The sequence below is a fragment of the Acipenser ruthenus genome, chromosome 1, assembly GCF_902713425.1.
Source record: "Acipenser ruthenus chromosome 1, fAciRut3.2 maternal haplotype, whole genome shotgun sequence".
NCBI classification, from domain to species: Eukaryota; Metazoa; Chordata; class Actinopteri; order Acipenseriformes; family Acipenseridae; genus Acipenser; species Acipenser ruthenus.
The window spans coordinates 71,986,296-72,011,595 of record NC_081189.1 but is presented as its reverse complement, the minus strand read 5'-3'; the positions used below and the strand labels follow the sequence as shown (position 1 = coordinate 72,011,595).

The window sequence follows — 25,300 nt, the reverse complement described above, 5'->3', positions numbered from 1 at the left end:
TTCACAAACCTGTAGCCAGATTTTCCCCCCTTCATTTCTTGTATATAGGCTGTCTGGTCAACTGCACTTAAAATATGAAATTGTAAATATTATTTACTTAAGCATGTTTTCTTTGCTACTATATTGGTTTGTTTGTTTTTTTGTCTCTATAGTTTAAATAAAAATATGCTTCTAATTCCATTTGGATTTCAAGTGCATTACAAGATAATAAACATAAATTGCTTGTGTTTCTTCAACCTGCAGTACAAGCAATTATCTAACTGCTGCAGTGTAAGCAGAAAAAAGACACAGATGTAAGAATACCAGTACAGAAAAAACCTTGCAACCAAAATGTGGCCTTAATGGGGGGATGGCCTTAAGGTACATAACCTTTATTTATTTGTTTATTTAGCAGACGCCTTTATCCAAGGCGACTTACAGAGACTAGGGTGTGTGAACTATGCATCAGCTGTAGAGTCACTTACAATTACGTCTTACCCGAAAGACGGAGCACAAGGAGGTTAAGTGACTTGCTCAGGGTCACACAATGAGTCAGTGGCTGAGGTGGGATTTGAACCGGGGACCTCCTGGTTACAAGCCCTTTTCTTTAACCACTGGACCACACAGCCTCCTACACCAGCCTCCTATACATACCTTTCTTCTATGTAAACTGTTCTAATGAACTACTGTAGTTTCTAACAGTTAATTATAATCTAAATTGTGCCAATGGTGTTGCATTCAGGTTTTCAGAAGGGTTGGTACTGTTTACCGTTTCAATTACAGGCATAAAACCGAACTGAAGCTGAGATTTTTGTTCAATGAAAAAAGCAGTATTAGTCTCAGCAGTTGCTGTCAATGGGAGATAATCAGGACTAATAAAGAGGTCTTAATTGCGAGGTGGCCTTAAACCAAGTTTTTTTTTGTTGCTATTTTTAATTAGCAAGCAACCAATTGGGGGAAATATAACAAACTTGGGATTTTGCACCTTGTTAAGTCATCACATTTTAACCTTTTTTTTGTTTTGCACTGCCCACATAGTTTCGATTGTGAGATAATCTTGAGGTCATGTCCATTATTTTAGTATATTACCTACTGGTAAAATGGTTAAAGTTTTTACAGTGATGCAACGCTTTGAAGAGTTGTACTTTCTTTTTTGTTTTACAATTGTGGTAAAGATGGTGGACTTCATTTTTTTTCTTTCTACTGTACAGTACGAAAGTTGACAGGATGAACATTTTCTTCTTTTGGAATAATTCTTCTCTGTCCCAGAGTCAAGGAAACAAGCACCCACAGCTCTATACGCTTGGACATTAGGACTCAGAGTAATTCGGAAACAGAAAGTTCTGAATCGAAAATGAAAGATGATTTGAAAAAAAATAATGGTATTTTTCTTGGCCTTCAAACAATATTAATCTATGTCTGTTACTACATTCTGGGACTTCTAGGAGGACAAAAGAAACAAAGAAAACTACAGTACAACTTTCAAATTAAAATTGAGATTTTTGCACTGTGTGATGACAGATTTGATCCAGTACTAAAGTCTAGGCCTCCTAGTTGAATCCAGCTTGGTTAAATTGGCTGGTCGGGGGGAACATGTGAAGATTACTGACCCCAACAGTGACAAACTGAAACTCCAGAGATTTTCCACTATTTGCAAGGCTTAAAAAGAACAATCATCAATCCCAGAAGTTTCTCTTCATTCATACTGTATGTCAGTGGGCCATTGTAATAAGGCATCAATGTTAGCAACGAAGGGGAAACATTAAAATTAAGTAAACTGTGCAACTAGCAGCCATTTAAATTAGTAGCCCGTCACAATTATCCTACTGAATTTATCTCGTTTGCCCAGCAGTCTTCAACACATAGACATCCCAGTAAGTAAATCCTGCATGGTATAGTAGTGGCTAAGGCAAAGCTACAAACTAGCCATCACCCACTGGGTACCCTTGTGCAAGCCCTTTGATCCATTCACGTCTGTCCCCACGACCCCCCCCCCCCCTCCCCCCCTGTTATAAAACTAAGTAGATGCAGGGGGCACTCGAGAAATAAGACACTTAAACTCCATTGTGTTACTTAGGGTAATGATTTCATAATAGGGATGATTTCGTCTGCAGGAGAATGTGAGTGAAATAACACCCACGTGCTCACGGATCTCTTATGAGGTCAAAGGTCAGCATCCACGTAGCAAGGGTTTTCCCAGTGGCAGGAAATGAGCTTTAAGGTTCAAGGATATTTCTGACAAAGTATGCAAGGTATTTCATCAGGCCGAACAATAACACTGAACAATTAGTCTATATTGACGGTACGTGCTGATCTTGTTTTTCGTGTCCTTTCTCATACATTGGTAAGTGTGCACATCTGTGAACCAGATATGTCAGCAGGGGTTTTATCTTCGGTACAGCACAAAGCATGCGTGCAGCAACACTTTTATAAGGGTGTATTTTAATTGCTCTTGTTGATTAATTCATTTACTTAATGTTGTCAGTGATAGCCCATTTCTGTTTCCATTCCCATTTCTAATTTTCTTATACTGTATAACCTGAATCTTATATACTGTATAGGTTCATGTGAGTATTTATTCAACTGCAAACCTCAACTGTCATCACCATACTTACTCAGATGAATACAGGTAATTGAAAAGCATCTGAAGCTAGGCACAAAGCTTATCAAAATGACTGAACCAGTTACAGTACAATAGAAAGACAAACTAAAATGATTGTAGGGTGGATGCAAGGAAGACAAAGTTAATCTATTCACATTCAATACATCTTTCAAAAGAGGAATAGAAACTGACTGCATATTTTACTTACATTACAATTAGTGTTATTTATTTTTCAAGATCAGTTATGCAGCATCGGAATTCATGTTTAAAGGAATAATGTGCATCATCGTGTAATTGAATGGTTAAGAAGCCAAGATATGCACTGCAGTATTCATTGTTTTTATTATGTCGGTTAATTATAAGGTACAAAGAACACCAGGCCTCAAATCAATGTATCATGAACCTTTGTAACGGTAAACAAAAACAAATGGACTGGATTCGAGTCAAAGGAACAATAAAAAGTCTGGACAACAAAAACATAATTTTGTTATTTAAAGCTTAGCTTAGGTTTCTACATCTTTAAGCACTTCCTACCGGGATAATTAAAGTTAAAATGCAACATGAGAGGAAATACACATGCATTTAGAATGGCTTTTAAACTTCTGAATCAAATAAAGAAGTATGCAGCAATATTAGGGGGTGAGAAACATACAAATGCATTTGTGCTTTTCATCGTGCCTGTCAGACAAACCGAGAAACGCACTCTCATGACTGTTTGCTATGCAAACATGCAGCGTGCCAAGCAAAAGATTGAGCGGGAATTCTTCAGGGTTGTTTGCAGCGCTACCCTAAAAACAAGTACAGCAAATCTTTTTGAATTCCTCAATGTCGTCCTCAAGAGAGTGTTGAAAATAAATCACAAGAATGATGTATCAAAGCATGAGCTCTGCAAATTTATACAACTTATTTTATATTTTAAAAAAAAATTTCAATTAATTCTCCAAACAGATAGGAGACTGGTGATTTTTATATACTATGAAAATTAATTCTGTATACATCGCTTACAGGAATATTTTACAGGAATAACACAACTAGGTTAAGTAAATCTTTTGCAACAAACCCCAAAATGTCAGAATGTGTTACAACGCTGACAAAGTGTGCTAACTATTTACCCTCAAGCAAGAAGTTCACTAGAATGCATACAAATGGTTAGGAGATTGAAGTTGCTGAATGTTGAACAGCAAACATAGCAAAACAAATAGTCGCCAACACCGATAATCAAACTCAACTGACTGAATAAAGTGCATCTTTAAAGGAAATGTTTTGATGATTTGATTCTTATAAAAGCAATTGATTCTTAAAAGCAGACCGATATGATTACAATTAGCGATGCAAATCGCTAAGCTCTGCACCCCCCGCCCCCCATGCTACGCAATCCCCCTCCCTCTACATGCATATCACTCAGTAATACAGTGCTGTACTCAGTATGTATTCAATGAATGTGTATTAATTTTATTAAAACACATTTCCACTAACAGAGAAGAAGAAAAACACCTGCCATGGGGACTGCACGACTTGCTTTTTCTCTACTGGGAGTCGCTGCGGACCAGGGATTATACTGCACATGTTGCTTACATGGCTAATCACGCAAGACGTGATCAAATAAAAATAAAATTTACATTGGTTAGTATAGGAATGATTTGGTCCCAGTGGTTTTGATCACTGTATGTGATTGATTCTTATATCAGTAATTCTTATAAAACAGAGTGCACTGTATATGAACTTAAATATGGATTAGATTTGTTACATTTGGACTTATCCTCAATGTAATTTGAAAAGAACAAGCTCCAGTCATTTACTTAACATGATTCATGAATTAATTGCTTTATTGAAGTCTGAATCCTTCATTCTCAGCTTGTTGATGGCATACACTAAACAAAGAAAAAAAAAACATATATTAGCTGTATTAGATACAACTGTTTTAAATCACTTACACTTACTAAAATTACTTTCACTTACATCTTAACGCTCGCATTACAGGATTTTTCACCAACATTGATGACGTTTTCCCTGATCAAAAGTTTGGTCCTTTCTCTTGACACTTAGCAAATGTTCCTTGGAGCCATGGTTTTGAGACAGCCAGTTCTGTCGATTCAATTTGCTCATATCCCTGAGGACATGCATCGTCTTGTTTTAGTATAACCTGAAACATAGTATGCATTTGATTAGATATATTTACTGCAATAAATATACTACATGCAAATTAATTGACACTAACAATAATAATTAACATTGTATTTTACAAGCATCAAAAACTAGAAAGCAAACTGTAAAAAGTTAATTCTATTCAGGAGGACATTACTAGGCATTCGGACTGCTTGGGTGGTTTCTCTCAGGGCCTTTTACACCCAAGCTATCCATAATGCCTGATAACGCCCACTGTGGAGCTACTCTATATAATCAGGGTACATAACAGTGTTTTTAAAACTGCAAACTTATTTGAATAAACTGAGAACAATGATCGAAACAAAAAATGAATTATATGCAGTTTTCTTTTTAAAAAGTATTTTCTTTGGTAATGGATTTATTTCTGGGATTATATCCCTCTGTTCAGCAAATCCGAGTACAGGAAATATAATACAATGTAATACTACAGCAGAATAATTGTGGGGGGTAGTGGGTGGTACTTAACATGAAATGTACATCTGTGTTTTTTTTTTTTTTTAAGTTACAATAGAAATGAAGAAATTCAGAGATCCTACCTGATCTAAATAAAATGAAGACAGTGTATGTTTCTTTCATAGTGTGCAGTAATTGAAGCTCCATATTTGAATGTTTGGATGTTCACAGACACGATGTCCCTTTCACCAATAACATCCATGTGTCATCTTCCCACAGAACAACAAGCACGTTACCAGCAGAACCTTCCTGCACATTTAATTTGGCTGCTGCTTCCAAAACTACTTTTTTGGATGACACTAAAACAAACAAAAAATAAGATTTATATATAATATGTATATCAATCATGTTAACAGCAAATCTGACATTGAGATTGGTGGCTACACATATTTAGTTACATCACAATAATAATAATAATAATAATAATAATAATAATAATAATAATAATAATAATAATAATAATAATAATATCATTCATTTATAAGTGATATCAATTAAATGCGAATCCCAAATTAGTTTATAGTAACATTTATGAAAAATGTGGCTTGTTCGAGATTTTATGGTTTTTTGACGGTAACATCTATCTTACACCAAATAAAGCACGTACCAACATTTTAACGTAGAGTATATATATATATAATGTTGTATATTATAAATAATGTACTCAAGCTATGTAAACTCACCTGTAAACTGGTCTGGTTCGTGCCTTTCCAAAGGAATATGCGCAGGCCTTGTTGAAGCTGTTCTCCTTGAATCCTGTATAGCTCGTGCAATCTGCTCAAGACCTCATAGCTAGCAGAATCTGTTCAAATTGGGACCTTGGGACCTCAGTTTTATGCCATTCACCCGGAAAAACTCACAAAACATGCCCCACTTCCCACGATTCCATCAGGCAGTGTGTCATGCGTGCTCTCAGTGGTGTTTTTTGCGATGCCACCTCGGCCAGAGAGATGCAACGATCGCATCGGACGTGTGTCTCCAGCTTTAGAAGTCAAGAGATTTGGTGTTCGATTCACGAGATATTTTGTTTTTCAAAACATAAACCTAAATTTCAGTGCCAAGAGACAACCAATATTTTCAGTTGTTTTTTAAATCTTGTTAACAACAGCTTACATTGAGTCTATTACACCTCAAATCTTACAAACCTCTATTAGTGCTTCTCAAAACGCATAACAAAATCAGACAGTCCAGATCACCATTCAACATTACAAACAACATGATCTATTATCGTACCTGTTACTCCTGCGCAGACAGCTGCTGTGATGACAGCTACTGGAGTGTTTCATGTTTAGCAATGTGAAGGAGCTGGAAAGCAACTGCTCCAGTCTGGGTTGAATTTGCATCTACAGTGTTTGCACTTCTTTGAGTTTTCCAGCATGACTAACGTATATCTTTCGAAAAGCGAAAAATCCCAAGATCCAACAGTACTGTCACGAGATCGCGAGCAGGTCTTAGTTTAACTTAGAAATCGTGTGTCTCACGATTAATTCGTGAGAGTTGGCAATACTGTATACCTCATAATGCTGTAATAGCATTACTGATGCACTGTCAGATTTAAACCATACAATATTCTGTACTGGATCATTATGTTGTTCATTTTCCAAACAACTGAATATGGCTGCACTTATATTTTCTGCATTACAGCCTCCAGATATTTCTGTTAGGCTAAAAAACCATGGTAAATAATAAGTTGACTTGTGTCACTTTGGTCAGTGCTTTCAGCACACATTCTGCACAAAGGTTATATCTACTGCTGATTTCAGGGTTTAGCTGAAAAGGCAGTTGCCAAATTTCTCATTGTTTCTTGCAACAGTTTATGCACTGCAGTGCAGTCTTTGGAAGGCAGTGGAATTAGGGTACATTTTTGTGTCGATTTCTTTAAAGACGCTACCTGTTGTAAATTGTAACAGCTTTTGTCAAACTGTAGTGTAGGCAAATTGGTCCAAGTTTACAAATAAGAACATAAGAAAGTTTACAAACGGGAGGAGGACATTCAGCCTATCTTGCTCGTTTGGTGACATACACCTGACCCTCTGTCCCTGGGACTGCCAAAATATTTGTATGTGAAACTCCAAATACATTGGAGTCAGTGTGATGAGCTTTAGTTCAACATCTACACCACTCTACAATATATATATACACCTTCTAAGGGAAAGATGCGATAGGAGGCTGTGTGGTCCAGTGGTTAAAGAAAAGGGCTTGTAACCAGGAGGTCCCCGGTTCAAATCCCACCTCAGCCACTGACTCATTGTGTGACCCTGAACAAGTCACTTAACCTCCTTGTGCTCCGTCTTTCGGGTGAGACGTAACTGTAAGTGACTCTGCAGCTAATGCATAGTTCACACACCCTAGTCTCTGTAAGTTGCCTTGGATAAAGGCATCTGCTAAATAAACAAATAATAATAACAAATAATATGCTATCAATTAAAATTGAATATATAGTAAGGAGATAAATAATCTAATGCAATTACATTGGTTTTTCATAAGGTATTTGTATATATTTCTTGTATTCACATAAATGTTTTGTCCTCCACCGAGATGGAACATAAGCATTTTGACTTGGAAATAAACTGTTTATTTTGAAATTAATTCCTGGTGTTGAATTTTCTTACTGATATACAGAAAAACTGATGCTTGAGTTCTAATGAGCTCTAATGTCAGAAAATAGTAAACAAAATAATAATAATTATATTCAAGAACTAATCCTTTCAAAACTTTTTTTCACAGTTATACTACTTAGGATATATTCCTATTATTATTATTATTATTATTATTATTATTATTATTATTATTATTAATATTATTATTTAAAAATCAGTACCACATATATTTTCTCATAAAATCATTATGTTAATCAGAAAAAAAAAAAAAAAAACTTCTGGCAAACTGTGTGTCAGAAATTTGCTTAAGGTTAGCCACTAGCACAAACAGCTGCACTTCTAGCAAACATTTCTGGTGAATTATTTAGTTTGCTGCAAGCCTGCAGCAAATTTACTGCAGATTTGTGAGTTTTCATTTTTATAGTTTTGGTGTCTGTTACACTTTTTGTTATTTTGAGAAATGACATAATTGCCCATAACAGGAATGTACCTGACATGGAAGAAGAGTACTGAATACCGTCCACTGGAAACTAAAGTGCACACGTCACCTAAAAGTGTTTTTGGTGTGTGTGTGTGGGGGTGTGTGTGTGTGTGTGTGGGTGTGTGTGTTTATTGAATCTGTTCCTCCTGGGAGAAGTTTTGTTATGCGAGAGCACCCACTAGACTATGCAAGAAAAGACTTCCACAGTGTGTTTCCAAAGCTTCACGAAAAATAAGGGTAGTGTGTACCTACGGTTTGTTTAACAGGTGCTGAGAAATACTTTTAAGCAACTGACTGAATGTCATAAAAAGACAATACAAGCAAACAACAGGATCTTAACTTACAAGATCTTCGGATTTGTGATTAGCCAAGATTTCCGACAGGGATTCATCTTGAAGATTATCTCTCCGGATCAGTGTGAACTCTCGAAGGAACACAGCTCCATCACTGCCATCTGCCCATACCTATTCAAAGAGATATGTACTGTAAGAGAGCAGGTTCAGCATTCCCTCTTAATGTAACCAAAGATACAGTAACTGCAAAAATCTTCTGACCTGACCGGTAAGCTGCGTGAGCACCTGGACAGAAACAAGAGACCCGTGTTCCCAGTTAAGACAGATATCATCTTCTCACAGAAATAACATAATCTCTTTACAAACTGTTGTTCTGTGATAGCGCCTTTGTTAAGTTCCACCGTATTTTTTAGTATAGCCTGTACGTTTTAACCCTTATTCAGCAGCATTGGCAAATTCATAACCACACTGTGGTGTGCGTTTTGAAATGTAAACATGCAGGGTACATAAACAGAGGGAAATGAGAGGAAATCTATCTGAAGATCTAGCCGGTAGAGTTTCAATACTTGTATTATAGTTAACTGTCAAAAGGGTTAAAGAATATTGTGAACACATGAAGTTTGTATTAAATATTTGCAGGTTTCTCTTGGCCCAAGTGTCAGAGCTGGCAAAGGTATTCATTAAATGAATTATTCAAGCTTAATTTCTTCCCTTCAGAGTGTATAAGCATGGAGGGTCTTGAGTGTTGCAGCATGAAATCTGCCTCCCACCAGTACCAGCTCTTAAACAAGGCCTTGGGACAGGGCCCAGTAACAAGAATGTTTTTTTTTTCTGAAGCATGCAGAGCTTTCTTTGACCTAAACTTGTATTTACTGTATTTAAAAACAAAAGTGAGAAAGAGCTTTTAGCCACACAGGATCCCTGACAAAACAGAATTTTGAAAAAAAGAGGGGTCTTGGCTGCTAGGCAACCCTTACCAAATAAAGGTTGTGAGGCTGTGGGAAAAACAACATGGACCAGAGTGAAAGATGACAAATCAAATCTATGCAAACTCGTCAAGCACAAAACTAACAGCTTCACTTAATTAACATTTGTTTTCCACAAAGTCCCCATCAGAAATTCAGCATTAGGTTGGGCAAGCCCCACAAGCTTAGGAATGCTAGTCCTATATTGAGAGGAACGGAAGTTCCTCACGCCAAGTTATATCAGCGAAGTGCGAGAACTGCCAGATAGAGCAAGGATAGTTTATGTGTTTTCAGGGTATTGGCACAGCAAAATAAATCAGCTAAAAGCACCATTTCACTTTTAATTTGTAGTTCCCAACACTCTTAGGTGAAATGTAGAAAAAAAAGTCAATACCTGTCATACAGTAAGAGAAATAAGTCGCCAATGTATGGTAAAAATGTCCTTCTCCTTCTTTTTCTCCCAACATATTTTTTTGCAGACCCCAGGCACTTTTATTCACGCATATGTATATTGCAGGACATCTGAGTTTAATGACAATGAACTTGTTTTGTCAACATGGAAATATACTAGGGAACGCATTTATTTTGACGTCTGTATCATCTATAGCAGTGGTTCTCAATCTGTGGTACGCAGACCACTGTTGGTCCACAGGCTCTGTTCAGGTGGTCCCTGGAAAGGTTACATAATTACAGAAAGGAGGCAGCAGCATAGTTTATAGATCCCATTCCATACATTAAAAACCCAGCTACAGATGCAGGAAAACAATGCATACATGGAGAATATCTCCAAGTAAAAAAATGTCTAAACTCTCCGTCATATATCGTTTTGGAGTGTCTAAAATGTATTCGTTACTAGGGAGTTTTCGTGTTGCGCTTACATGCAGCTTGTACAGTAACACACGACAGGGCGTGTGTTGTGTTGCATTAACATACGGCTGTAGTTGGGTTGGATGCACAAAGTGAAACAGTATATTTGTTGTTAACATTAAACTGGTGGTTTTCAACGTTTCCATTTATTGCAATTAATGAAGCCTCCGGTGCTGGTCTCAATCGCTCCGTAAACAGAGCGGACATAACCCGCAATTTTAGCCTTGTTAGTGACCAAGCATTTAAAAATGCCAATCATGTATTTTTGTTGATAATGAAAAGATACAGAAAAGGAGGCAAAGACAAAGTTCACTATCCACGCATTACTACCACTGAGCTAGAGAACCTAATAGAAAAATACATTATTGGCATTTTTAAATGCTTGGTCACTAACAGGCTATCATTGCGGTTTATGTCCGCAGTGTACAGAGCGATTGAGACCAGCACGGAGGCTAACATAACAAACCTGAGACTAGTACTCTTGACCAGCCGAATTATGCACTGAAGCATATAATTATCGTAGCAGAACGTTACATTTTCAAGACAAAGTCGATTACCATTTCTTTATGTTTCATCAAATCAATAAAAACACAACCTGCCAAAGCATTTTTGTTTTCTTCAATTTCATTAAGTTGTTGACTTGTTAAATCTTTGTGTGTCTTTTTTTTTTTCAACAGAGCTTTTGCTTCTTGTAATTCTCTGCACGTCTACTGTCATGCCTCCAAAAAGATCAAATGTGACGAAATGAATGTCACTCATTTTTAAAAACAATGTGTGTGTTTACTGCGAGTTTTATAAGTTGTGTATTGATAATTTATTAATTCTGCTGTGCATTGTACTATTTTGCATGGTAAAAAAAAATCCTCAACAGCCAATCAGCGTGCAGCATCCAAACATTCCGTTTTATAAATAAAGATTATAGCTGGACCGTCGTAGCATCGACTGTGCTGGTACCTCATGGGTGTAACTTCACAGATTATTAATTCACAAAAATACATTTCTGCTGGAATTATCCATTTAAAAATAAAACAGGTCGTTTTTTTCCCCTCAGTAAATTTGTGTTAATGAAAAGTAAACTAGAACTGTTCTTTAAAACTCAAATTTTAAAATAACTCTCATAGAAACAGGCCCACCCATCGCATTGAAACAAAGAAAGGTAAGTCTATGGTTATTCTTAGTATAATAGTTATTTTTTATGTACTTATTTTTCAGTCACAAATACTGTTATTGTGTGGTCCGCCGAGATAAAAAAAAAAAAAATTCTGGTGGTCTGCGAACAAAAAAGTTTGAGAACCACTGATCTATATTAAATAATTGAATGATATTTTAAAATTGACTAGTCACACGCATCGCACACACACAAAAAAAACACTTTTTTGAAGACCCCAGGGAATTTTATCCACACACATGTATATTACATGACATCCGAGTTTTAATGACAATTAACTTGTTTTGTCAACATGGAAATACAGTATACTAGCCCTTTCAGTCCAAAATTTATTTTCAATCATAAAAAAAAAAAAAAAAAAATCTTTTTTCCTAGTCTTATTGCAACTAGAAATGAGACTCAAACAAAATTTAGATTTTAGCACAAATCTTTTATTGTTTTTTTTGTTGTCCACTCCAATGGACATTGGGACTAAACAGCAGGCAAATCAGAAAAAACGTCAATGTCAGGGATATGTGTACTTTTTCTTATTCACATGTTGAAAACACATCTTAGAACATCTCAGAACATCTTAGAACATTTCCTGAAATTAAAACATAATAAAAAATACACAAAATAATGCTATTAGAAAAACAAAGATACTATCATAGGCCTCGGTCTAGAATTTTTACTTGCGGTGAGCAGCCTTGAAACAATTTCTATGTGGCACAAAACACAGGTGCACTTTGTAATTGTATGTAAAAAATAATGTGATATCTTGTAACAATTGTAAGTCGCCCTGGATAAGGGCGTTTGCTAAGAAATAAATAATAATATCGCAGGAGACATGATGTAATAACAAGAGTAGTAGTAATAACAGTTATAATAACAAGGTTATGGCAATGTGGGCAGCAGTGTGGAGTAGTGGTTAGGGCTCTGGACTCTTGACCAGAGTGTTGTGGGTTCAATCCCAGGTGGGGGACACAGCTGCTGTACCCTTCAGCAAGGTACTTTACCTCGATTGCTCGTATAAATGTATAACTGTATAAATGGGTAATTGTATGTAAAAATAATGTGATATCTTGTAACAATTGTAAGTCGCCCTGGATAAGGGCGTCTGCTAAGAAATAAATAATAATGTAACAATAATAGCAATACTACTACTAATAATAATGATGGTGAAAAGGATTTCTGTCTCTTTCACTCTCTCCCTTTATCATTTAATTTATTTCCATGAATACTGGATAAACAAGTAAAAAAACAGGTATAGTAACAAAAATTAATCAGGATTTTTAAATTATTGGCCACCTCTCATTTTTTTAAAATGTTTTACTAAATTAGATTGAATCCTTCCTTACATTTACAACTCTACACTAACCAACTGTATGAAGCATATAACACTTGAACTAACAAATATCATGTTTAAATATCATGTTAAATCAAGCAAATGAGTTAATAAATGTCCAGATATACATATAAAACTGTTAAAAGTGTTCCTTACTTGGGTGGCTGAGGCGCTGTGCTGCCATGCTGAAGCGCAGTGTGGTGTTACTTGTTCAAATGTCAACTAGTAAGGCCATACTGCCTTCTGATTGGTCCTTTAGCGTCCTTCAGAGTCCACTAATCACCAATCAGAAGCCAGTGATGTAATATGCTATAAAAAAAAGCTCAAACATGTGATGTACATTGTAATGGACACCAGGTCTGAAAGGGCTAGGGAACACACATTTTGTGACGTCTATATCGTTTATATGAAATTTTAAAATGGAACATTTGCCTGCAACATTTTTTTTTATATATAAATGACATGTGTGGGATTTGAAACTATAACCTTTAGTTTGCAAGCGTGTTGTGTTATTACTGTCAGTGCTACACTATTAGTTGAGACAAGCAGTATTTTAAAATATGAAGTCTGCCAGCTGAGAATTCTCGGGACTTTGTTATATTTTGGAGATTTTTCGAGTCATCATTCATTTTCATCTTCATCATCATTATCATCATCAACATTCTGAGATTCTGATCTTGACCTATGAAAAATGTTGGTTTCCTGTCAGTGTAACACTCATTGTGGTCCCTATTGGACAAGAAGGAACATCATTTTTTCTGAAAATTAGCTATGCTGAAGGATAAAAGTAAAGCATTAATAAATATTTAAATAAATGCATACATAAATCAATACATCATAGACATTTATTATCTATTTCTTTTTCACTATGATATAAACATTGCCATTTAATACTGGATGAAATGAAAATAAATACTCAACAGTTCTTGTTCAATTGTATTTTTGCACATAAAGGTCATCATGCTTTCATATATTTTTACTTTCAAATTAAAAAATATATATATTGTAACGACCCGGACCATTGCTTTGTTGCAGGACTTGTTGTCTGTTCAGTTTGTCTCGCTTGTCTTTTATATGGGAGAATGTGTGCTGCTGTTTTCAGGGGTTGCAGAGCATGGATGTGACTGGTTGATGAGCCGAACAGCGGCGGGAAACGACGGGAGGTTATATAATAAGGGGGTGCATGAGCCTGGGGACTGGAGACAGTCCAGCACTGAACTTGAATGAGAAACTGTGGGTGCCACTGAGTGACCATGTGAGCTGTGACCAGAGAGAATATGCAGTGAAAGTGCCAAGACTAAAATGTAGGGTTATTTTGGTGCCGTGAATTCCGTCCCCTGACAGGAATTCTCTGTAGTTTCAAATAAAACAAACATTTTGATAATTCAACACCGCCTCCCTGAGTACTACTTCCTAAACATGAAAACGTTACAATATATTAAATGAACGGACCAAGCTTATTATGATAGTTTGCAAAATCAGATGAAAGCTTTTAATACAAATCAGGATAATACATAACACCATGTAACAATTTTTTTTTTTTTGTTTTGTTCCTGGGTAGTAAGTGTTATTTCCTAATTGCTTATGCCTCAAAAGTATAGAAAATGGCTATTATTCCCCACAAACTTTGCTTTTGTGACCAGGACAGTGATATTTTGAAATTTACCTATTTTCCAGAACATTCCAGATAGATTCAGTGCTGAGTAAACTTGGAGTAACTTCTAGAACTTTCTAGAACTTTCCAGTAATATAAATAGTAGTATAAATACAGGGGCCTTAAGCCCACCAGTTCAGTTTAGTTCCAGCTGCCTAAGTGGATACATATCTGCATTTTTCTGAGATGGCATCAAGAGGCTGCAAGCATCCGGCAGACGCATTTTGCTATGTCTGCGGCCAATTTAGCAAGACAAGAGTGAAAAAGTACTCCGTGGAAGCATCTGCTAAGATGTGTGAGGCCTACAAGGCATATTTCGCATGCCTGTCGGGGATCAAGACAAACCCTGGGCACCTCATTTCACCTGCGAGCACTGCAAAAAAACTCTGGAAGGTAAGATGGACAATTGTTGCTCGGAATTTTATGTTATAAAATTTGTTAAAATTTTTAAAATTGTAAAAGTTTTTAATTTTAAAATGTTTTACAATTTTCAATGTTATTGAAAAAATATATCATATATGAAAAATGTTGCGAGAATCTCTTACACATTAGTCATGGGTGAAATAAATGTATTTTTGTAGGATGGTACAGAGGGGAAAAGAGAGCCATGAAGTTCGCTATCCCAAGAATTTGGCAGGAACCCACTGACCACTCAAGCAACTGCTACTTCTGCATGGTGGACCCTTCCAAGCGGACCGAGTTCTCTGTGGGGAGGAACAACATCAAGTGGGAGCCACTGGTGGACCCCCGGAAGGTGCTGATGCCACCACTGCACATCAAATTGGGCCTTATGAAACAATTTGTCAGAGCTCTAGATAAGGAGTCGGCAGCCTTCAAGTACCTTCAAGACTAATTCCCTAAGCTGTCTGAGGCAAAGGTCAAAGCCGGTGTCTTCGTCGGACCACAGATAAAGAAGATCCTGGAGTGCAATGAATTCCCCAAGAAGCTCACTAGTAAGGAGAAAGCGACTTGGAACAGCTTTGTCGCAGTGGTTCGGGGCTTCCTGGGCAATCACAAGGCCGAAAACTATGTGGAGCAGGTTGAGACTCTGGTGAAGAACTACGGCACAATGGGCTGTAGGATGTCCCTCAAAGTCCATATCCTTGATGCTCATCTTGATCAATTCAAGGAGAACATGGGAGCGTACTCGGAGGAGCAAGGCGAGCGCTTCCACCAGGATATACTGGACTTTGAACGCCGCTACCAAGGACAGTATAACGAGAACATGATGGGAGACTACATTTGGGGGCTGATTCGTGAAAGTGATTTACAGTATAATCGTAAATCTCGAAAAACTACTCACTTCTAAATCTTTTGTAGTCATTTTTGTATTACTTTAGTATAAATACATGTTAATTTGGATTCATATGTTGTTTTTTTCTGACTTTATGTGAACAAAAAGACACAAATTCGCCCGTTTTCTCATTGGAAATAGGTACATTTCAAAATATCACTGTCCTGGTCACAAAAGCAAAGTTTGTGGGGAATGATAGCCATTTTCTATACTTTTGAAGCATAAGCAATTAGGAAATAACACTTACTACCCAGGAACAAAAATTGTGTTACATAGTGTAATCATTATTTACAAAATCTTGTTCATCTTGTTACTTGTTAAAAACTGTAACTTTACAGCTATACTACTTGCAAATGTTGTGAAATGGAAGCATAAACTTTGTGGCATGAAAGCTAGGGCATCTGCATTGCAAGCTGCATTGGAAGCATTCAATTCAATTCCCACACAGGGTTTATATTGCAAACTTTAAAAAAAAAAAAAAAGTATTTTACTTGTGTAACAAACACATTTTTAATTTGAAAAAAGGTAGTTGATATGAATGACACTTTCATTGAACATACATACTTTTGCACACATAACTTTAATGTAAAAATGTTAATGAAGGTAATAAGAGTTAAGGGGCCACACAAAAGCCTATGTGGGAAGGGAGGGGAGGATGTGGTCAATGTACACTTTTCAATAACAAATTATGACACTTAACTTAATTATGCCTTCCTGCAATAGGACTGCATCCACCACAGATGTCACTTTTGTCAGAGTTCATGACATTCTACTTTTGTTTGTGACAAAGGATCCTGTTACCACATGTTTCCTTCACACAGCACTCAGGAGAGCCTGTACAAAACCAATGAGCTTCAATAAGGTTCAGTCATTTCTCAGTGTGTATGTTTTTTTTGGGCCTATCAAGTATCTTTCTGATGAAATGTGTTCATCAATAAAACATAATAGGTGTATATCATGGGCAATACTTTTTATAACAAATAGTATTGCAGTACCATCTACCATTAAGGGCAGCAGTGTGGAGTAGTGGTTAGGGCTCTGGACTCTTGACCGGAGGATTGTGGGTTCAATCCCCAGTGGGGGACACTGCTGTTGTACCCTTGAGCAAGGTACTTTACGTAGATTGCTCCAGTAAAAACCCAACTGTATAAATGGGTAATTGTATGTAAAATAATGTGATATCTGTGAAATAATGTGATATCTTGTAACAATTGTAAGTCGCCCTGGATAAGGGCATCTGCTAAGAAATAAATAATAATAATAATAACACTATGTAACACAATTTTTGTTCCTGGGTAGTAAGTGTTATTTCCTAATTGCTTATCCCTCAAAAGTATAGGAAATGGCTATTATTCCCCACAAACTTTGCTTTTGTGACCAGGAGTGATATTTTGAAATTTACCTATTTCCAATGAGAAAACGGGTGAATTTGTGTCTTTTTGTTCACATAAAGTCAGAAAAAAACAACATATGAATCCAAATTAATATGTATTTATACTTAAGTAATACAAAAATGACTACAAAAGATTTAGAAGTGAGTAGTTTTTCGAGATTTATGATTATACTGTAAATCACTTTCACGAATCAGCCCCCAAATGTAGTCTCCCATCATGTTTTCGTTATACTGTCCTTCATTGACAACTCATCCAGGAGCCTCAAAGCCGTGCTGCTCCATAATGGTAACAAGTACCCGTCTCTTCCCCTGGCTCACTCGGTGCACCTCAAAGAGGATTACAACAGCATCAAGACCTTGCTGGACGCCTTGAAGTATGATGAGTACGGCTGGGACCCCCGGAGGGTGCTGATGCCACCACTGCACATCAAATTGGGCCTTATGAAACAATTTGTCAGAGCTCTAGATAAGGAGTCGGCAGCCTTCAAGTACCTTCAAGACTTCTTCCCTAAGCTGTCTGATGCAAAGGTCAAAGCCGGTGTCTTCGTCGGACCACAGATAAAGAAGATCCTGGAGTGCAATGAATTCCCCAAGAAGCTCACTAGTATGGAGAAAGCGGCTTGGAACAGCTTTGTCGCAGTGGTTCGGGGCTTCCTGGGCAATCACAAGGCCGAAAACTATGTGGAGCTGGTTGAGACTCTGGTGAAGAACTACGGCACAATGGGCTGTAGGATGTCCCTCAAAGTCCATATCCTTGATGCTCATCTTGATAAATTCAAGGAGAACATGGGAGCGTACTCGGAGGAGCAAGGCGAGCGCTTCCACCAGGATATACTGGACTTTGAACACCGCTACCAAGGACAGTATAACGAGAACATGATGGGAGACTACATTTGGGGGCTGATTCGTGAAAGTGATTTACAGTATAATCGTAAATCTCGAAAAACTACTCATTTCTAAATCTTTTGTAGTCATTTTTGTACTACTTTAGTATAAATACATGTTAATTTGGATTCATATGTTGTTTTTTTCTGACTTTATGTGAACAAAAAGACACAAATTTGCCCATTTTCTCATTGGAAATAGGTAAATTTCAAAATATCACTGTCCTGGTCACAAAAGCAAAGTTTGTGGGGAATAATAGCCATTTTCTATACTTTTGAGGCATAAGCAATTAGGAAATAACACTTACTACCCAGGAACCAAAAAAAAAAAAATAATAATTGTTACACGGTGTAATTAAATGAAAATACAATCCATAACGGAAAAAGGGTATACTTGTTATACAGCAACAGTATGCAAATACATGCACAATTCAATAAAATGTCTACAAATCTGTTTGAGATACTGTACAAATACCAAGGCCTACAAGAATACAACCCTGTTTCAAAATTAGTTTTCAATATAAACAGAATACACACTGTAATGAAAAACATTACATTCTGTGTATTACATGTCTTGCAAAAAGCACGACTGAATTTCAACAAAAAAGGGAACAATAAAGACATTCTCTACGAAGAGGTGAATTTAACTCTTCATGCTGTGAGTTTCAAGTTGTTCTCACTTTCTGTCTGCAGGAGGGGATCTGCAGCTGTGCTGTGTGAGCTAACCTCCAGGCAACAATGTTGGAGAATAAATCCAGCAGAGGGACAGGGTCATGAAACGGTAGAAATTTGGCTGAGAAACAAAAGCTGATAAAGCGGATACAAAAATGCAGCTGTCTTCTCAAGGGACCTTTTTTGAGTGTTTCCTTCAAACTGTTAACACCTGCATAAGGGCGTCAACAAAGTGTAAGAGACAGTCAGGGTCATGTTTATGGTCTGTAAAGCCTCATGAGCAAAGCAACAAACAGGGGCATCAGTTAATGTATAGTATTTCTCAGTGTATTTACAGAACCCCATCAGCATTTATTTTACGAAATGTATTCTTATCCTCAGACAAAGCTAACAGTCTTTCCACTGCACTATTCTATTAGTGCTTAACAATGTTAGACCCAATATGGTTTGGTTTTCAATTGACAGGGGCCAGATTATCTTTTCAGGTGTTCAGGACCAGGACTAGGATTAAACATAAATTATGGAGATGATACCTTCAGCTTTAAAGAAGTACCAATTAACAAAACCAGGCAAACATTTATCATCTATAAAACACTATATTTAACTATTATCTGAAAACTAATTCTCATAAACTGGAAAATAAGTAACTTTGTCAGTTATTAACTTGCAGATTGAAGGCAAATAGTTTTTTTCCCCTTTGTTTAAAAACTGGCAAATGCATCATTTAGTAACACTGAACTCTTATGAAGCATGGTATTTATCTAGTCATGCTCAATCTTCCTTGCCTGTTATTAACCTACAAATGCATGTCCACTCGCTGTGAAATTGAATGAAGCCTCCCAGTGGGGTTGAGATTTTAACTCGATAAGTAATGGAAAGAGAAAATGGAACAGAGCACATGCGGACAGACTGACACTTCTCTTGTAAAACGTTGCTGTGGTATTACACATAGTAAAACTATAGGCTAGGATAGTTGACAGCATGGTAAAGCATACATAGGAAAGTATTGAATGCTGCAAAATTTACCATGGTTAACCTTTGCTTAGGGATACCATTGGAGCATAATTTGTCTCTGTAAATTGTCATCTTTTTTAATGAATTGGCTGTAAAGTTGCATGCATGATTTTTTTAAAGCTGTAACTAAGACCATCACCATTTATGCAATACAGGCCATGTTTAGGTAAGATTTATCAGACAGAGCATGCAGGGACAGGCAGCAAGTTCAAACCGGACGCAGGCGAATTAGCAGTATTTTGTTTACTTGTGCACCCACGTAAAATAAGTAGAGTTACATTTTGTTTTTGTATATATCACTAAAGGTAATCTGGATACACCCTAGCTTTCCATATATTTCTTTGTGCTGTAAATTTGATTAAACAAAACAGAACCCTTTATAAACCAAATGTAATATGATTCTTTACGGACTGTTCAAGATATGTCATGTGTTACTAATCAAAAACTAATAATCTTTCTAGCTTTCTTCTTTGTTCACATTCACTGAACTTAGTTTCAGTAGGCACACAATCTTCATCTTGAAGCCTTCTTGGCACTCAGTGAGCTAAACTCTTATTTTAGTGCTCTCTCTTTCCACCAACCAAACCAACAAAAAGCTGTATTTGCACTGTGTCTTTTCAATGTCAATACCTAAAGGTCATCAAGTTAGTGAAAGTCTGCATCCAGTGGTTGATGGACATGGTAACTGGATGTTGGCTGGATGGAAGGGCTAATGGACCATAGCAACCAAAATGTTCCTTGGACCCCCACTGGGACCTGCAATGTTTTTTTTAAAAAACAGGCTAGTTTATACAGCCAAGGTCAAGAAAACTAAGCTGCAACCACCCTGGGTCCAGCTGTGGCAAGCACATTGGCAGGGGACAACTTTCATTCATACCCAAGCCTTGAATCAACATTGTTATACAACAATCTCCCTTGCAAATCCACGGGAACTAGCCAAACATCGCCCAATCCGACAGGGTCAGTGACGGCCCAGGAAATGAGGTGGAAACCTGGGTATTCAGTGTATTCAGTGGGTTTGCCAAGGAAATTTAAAGCTAGATTTGATACAGTGGAAAGTTTATGCAAGACTCCCTTAATGTGAGAGAAGCCGCAAGAGAAACAAATTGAGAGAGAGAGAGAGAGAGAGAGAGAGAGAGAGAGAGAGAGAGAGAGAGAGAGAGAGAGAGACAGACATTTGGACTTCATGAATCAAATTTCCTACAGGGGTAAAAGGCATGGCAAATCATTTTAAGAAAGAACGATTTGGCCAAGTTATTTTACGTAAGACCTATTATAAATGCACAGACTTCCGATACAAATGAATAAAACCATTTAACCCATGCCATGTCCGTCCCTACCATCCCGGATGCAGAGATACTCTCTCATGCATTCATCTACTCTCGAATCGACTACTATAACTTTCTCTACAGTTGTCTTCCATCAAGCGCCATAAACAGATGGCAGCTGGTTCAAAATGCCACTGCTAGGATCCTTACCAGATGTAAAAATCATGATCACATATACCCCATCTTATCCAGCTGTACTGGCTACCTGTTCAGTTCAGGATAACTTTCAAAATTCTCCTGCTTGCCTACAAGGCCCTTCATCACACAGGTCCAGAGAACCTCTCCAACATGCTAACCAGCTAGTCCCTGCATGTAAGCTGAGGTCCTCTGACTCAGGCCTGCTTGTTATACCCAAGCAAAAGTACGCCACACTCAGAGAGCGCTCTTTTAGCTTCATGACCCCGACTCTCTGGAACTCTCTCCCAGCTTTAGTGCATGCAGCTCCCACAATCGCTCGCTTCAAATCAACTCTCAAGACCCACTTGTTCTCTCTTGCTTTTAATGTTCTCTAAGCCTGACATCTGTTATTAGCTGTTGTATAAATTATTATTCCAGGTTTTTCACTCCATCTTATTCTTTTAATTCTGCTTGACACACGAATTCATATCCTAGCCTTTTATTTAATGTATCTGCACTGTTTTTTTTACTGCTGTATTTAATGTACTATGCATTGTTCCTCACTATCTTGTAAAGAGCTTTGTGATGGCGGTCCACTATGAAAGGCGCTATATAAAATAAATATTGATTGATTGATTGATTGATTATTGATTATGCTTCAGATCTAAGGTTTCTGTGGCGACCAGTCAAATTCTAATACAGTTAAAGTACAAAAGTGATGTATCGCTGCTATTTCTTTTTTTTTTTTACATTTCATGTAAAGTCTCATGGGTAAGCTGACTAATATATATATATATATATATATATATATATATATATATATATATATATGTATATATATATATATATATATATATATATATATATCAACAGGTGTTGGCTGAGTCCACTCCATTCTCATATAATGAACTCTTGCATCCTACAGTGTTTGCATTATTACAAAGCCTAGAAAAAAACAAATACAAAGATGTTCAGTTCACCCCCTACACCCCCCCCCCCCAGTTGTAAGGCCATTGTTCTTGAGTTTTGTACAGATATGTTGCAATTCAGTGATTCGATCATGTTAAAATATCCTTGAAAAATATATCCATGCTCTGTGTGTAAGCAAATTGCAATGATGTAGCCTGTATTGTATTTGTTTCTTGGAGGCATGAAAACCCAATTAAAACTTATGAGTCTGGGGTCCCCAAGTGGCTCATCCAGTTAAAGCACTGCCGCTGGGAGAGCAGGATGAGTCATACAGCTTGGACAGTGCCGGTTCGCGTCCAGGCTGTGCAAAGAGGCTTAACTTTGCTGGGGACTCCGTAGGGGGCGTCACATTTGGCTCCGACACTCCCGGTGTGGGGGTTGGGAAAATCGGAAGGGACTCCTTCCCCTCATCACGCAACAGCGAACCCTACTGGCCAGACACGGAGCACATTCAGAGTGGATAAAAAGCAGGGCTGATCTCTGTTCTCCGGGATCAGTAGCCCGCCCACCTCTGCTCTGGATTGCTCAGCGTAAAAGAGATTCTGGCTTTAGGCTTGTGAGATCGGAGGACGCTCACACACCCTCAGAATGTCGGTGCTGTGTGGGGACTCGCTGCAGAGAAAAAACATAATTGGACATTGCAAATCGGGGGGGAAATAAATAAACTAATAATTGGTCACTTTAAATTATATATATTTTAAAAAAAAACACACACACACAACTTGAGTCTAAAATACCATTTGAACTCATTATTACTGCATGTGCCAAACATACAGTACTTGGTATTCCCTGTTGAAACAATCAATACATATATGAAACCTTGTTGCAAGAGCAGTGGGAAGTGCAGTTTGTATTTTGGTCTCTAACCACACAACACAAAAAACAAACTATCAATCTCCACAGCCAGTAACCTTGAGGCCATTTAATTCAGTTGCTGCTCATGCATTTACTGTAAGGATCTGCACTCCCACCCTGATAAATTACTTAGCCTGGGATCTGCCTGTGTGATGTAATACTGAAAAAAGTAATGTAAAGTGATGGATAATCCGCATTAAGTCTTGAGGGTGGATACGGTTCAGCCCAAATAATATCAGATAACAGATCAAGATGTTAGGAAAGGCCAAGGACAATTCCACAAAAACGATCAGACTACAATTTATATCAAAAGGTAGTTTAGAAGCCTTTCCTGTCAGTCTACAGCTAACCTAAAATTCGGCAACTGAGCCATGGACAGCATCATCAGTAGGTAAGAGGCCTAGCGCTGGCATTCCCCTTTGATAAAATGGTTACCCATTCTCTTACTACAGATTTAATAACAAATGGAAGAAAATTAAATGCTGCGATTCCCCAAGGAAAAACAGGGTTGTATGGCCTCTTATATCCCTGCAGCATGAGATCCATCCATTACTTCCACTGGGTCGAAATACACTGGGATATTTAATCTCTTATACAGGGGTTCACATAACTGGTGTGCAGGTACGCGAGCGCACCAATAAAAAATAAATGCATTTAGTACATTTAACAGGAAATAATTTTTCATATAGGCAGCGAGGGTGCTCACGCTTGCAAGGTCAAGCATATTATCTGGCTGTGACCCACACCTGCCTAACCTCCCGATTTTCTATTCAGTCACAAGGTCTTTGGAATCTAGCAATGATCTCTGGGTAATTGAGCTTAGTATTGCTGACCATAATTAAATACCAGTCCCCATATTTCACTTAAGGCCAAAGGGTTCCAATTCACTAAAATGTTAATCCCTGCTAGTGCTATCATTGGCTGCTTCAACGTTTTTTAAAAAAAGGAGAGCAATAGGTGGAATCACTCCAGTTCATATCAATCATTTTCTTTTAATGGACACTTGAAACAACCAATGATAGCAGGGCTGTCAATTTAGCTGTTGTGAAAGATTTTACTTGTTTTAAGGTTCGTAGCTCCATTTAGCAAAAAAAACTAAACAAAACAAAAACCTAACTCACATGGAGTAGTAACTACACTTTTTTTTCAATCCCTAACACATTGGATGCCTAAGCCATTTACCGATTAAACAAAATAATGTTACACACACACACACACACACACACACACACACACACACACACACACACACACACACACACACACACACACACACACACACACACACACACACACACACACACACACACACACACACACACACACACACACACACACACACACACACACACACAGTCCTGTTTAAATACCTGCCTGTTAATTCAAAGCAGGTGACACTAATTAAATGAATCAATTAGAATAAATAATTACACCTGAGACTGGGCAAACACAGACCCACACACACATTTCTCTGGCAGGGACAGACATTAACCTTATCCCTGCCAACCACCAACAAATTTTTTCCCGCCCTGCCACACTGTCCATTCAGAGAATAGGGATGTAGTTACGGAGAGTGGCGTTGTGGAAGCTTGCTGACACTTCTCTTCCCAAATTGAGCGCGGAAGAGAGGGGGTGTCGATGTTTAAGAGCCATTACTTTTAAAGTTAAAAAAAAATACTTACTTGTTGTGCCATCAATCTAATGCAAGGGTGGGCAATTCCTGTCCTGGAGGGCCGGTGTCCCTCCTGGTTTTTTGTTCCAACTGTACTCTAAATTACCTAATTGAACCAATTAAGTGCTTATTTGAAGCTTAATTGGTCAATTGGAACGAACACCAGGAGGGACACCGGCCCTCCAGGACCAGAATTGCCCACCCCTGAGCTAACCTGTTCAACAACACTAATAAAGTGAAGAAGTGTTTTGTTTTTTGTTTTTGAATCCTCAGGGCTGTGATTTAGTGCTGGGCTATTGAAATAAACAAAGAAAGCGTAGTGATTTGTTAACCATTGTAATAACCAGCAATCCAGACTCCTACTTAAACATTCATAAACTATTGCTGTTGTCTCTGACACTGCCATTAAGCAGTGCTGCTTGAGAGCGTGGGTTTCCGCATGTCAACATTTTAACTTATTCATTTTTATTTTGCACATCCTTAAATCAGCAATAAGAAAAGGACATTGGCAAATACATTATAACTGTAATGATTCTGACTATCTTTATTT

General features: G+C 37.5%; 1 protein-coding gene across 1 annotated transcript in view; it reads right to left on the bottom strand.

Moving 5' to 3' along the window:
- LOC117420450 (ADAMTS-like protein 1) overlaps positions 1 to 25,300 on the bottom strand; it is a 245,210-nt gene that overhangs the window by 158,305 nt on the left and 61,605 nt on the right. Inside the window, exon 2 of the mRNA XM_059029130.1 lies at positions 8,626 to 8,745. Coding sequence (XP_058885113.1) covers positions 8,626 to 8,745 — 120 coding nt within the window. The remainder of the gene's footprint in view (positions 1 to 8,625; positions 8,746 to 25,300) is intronic.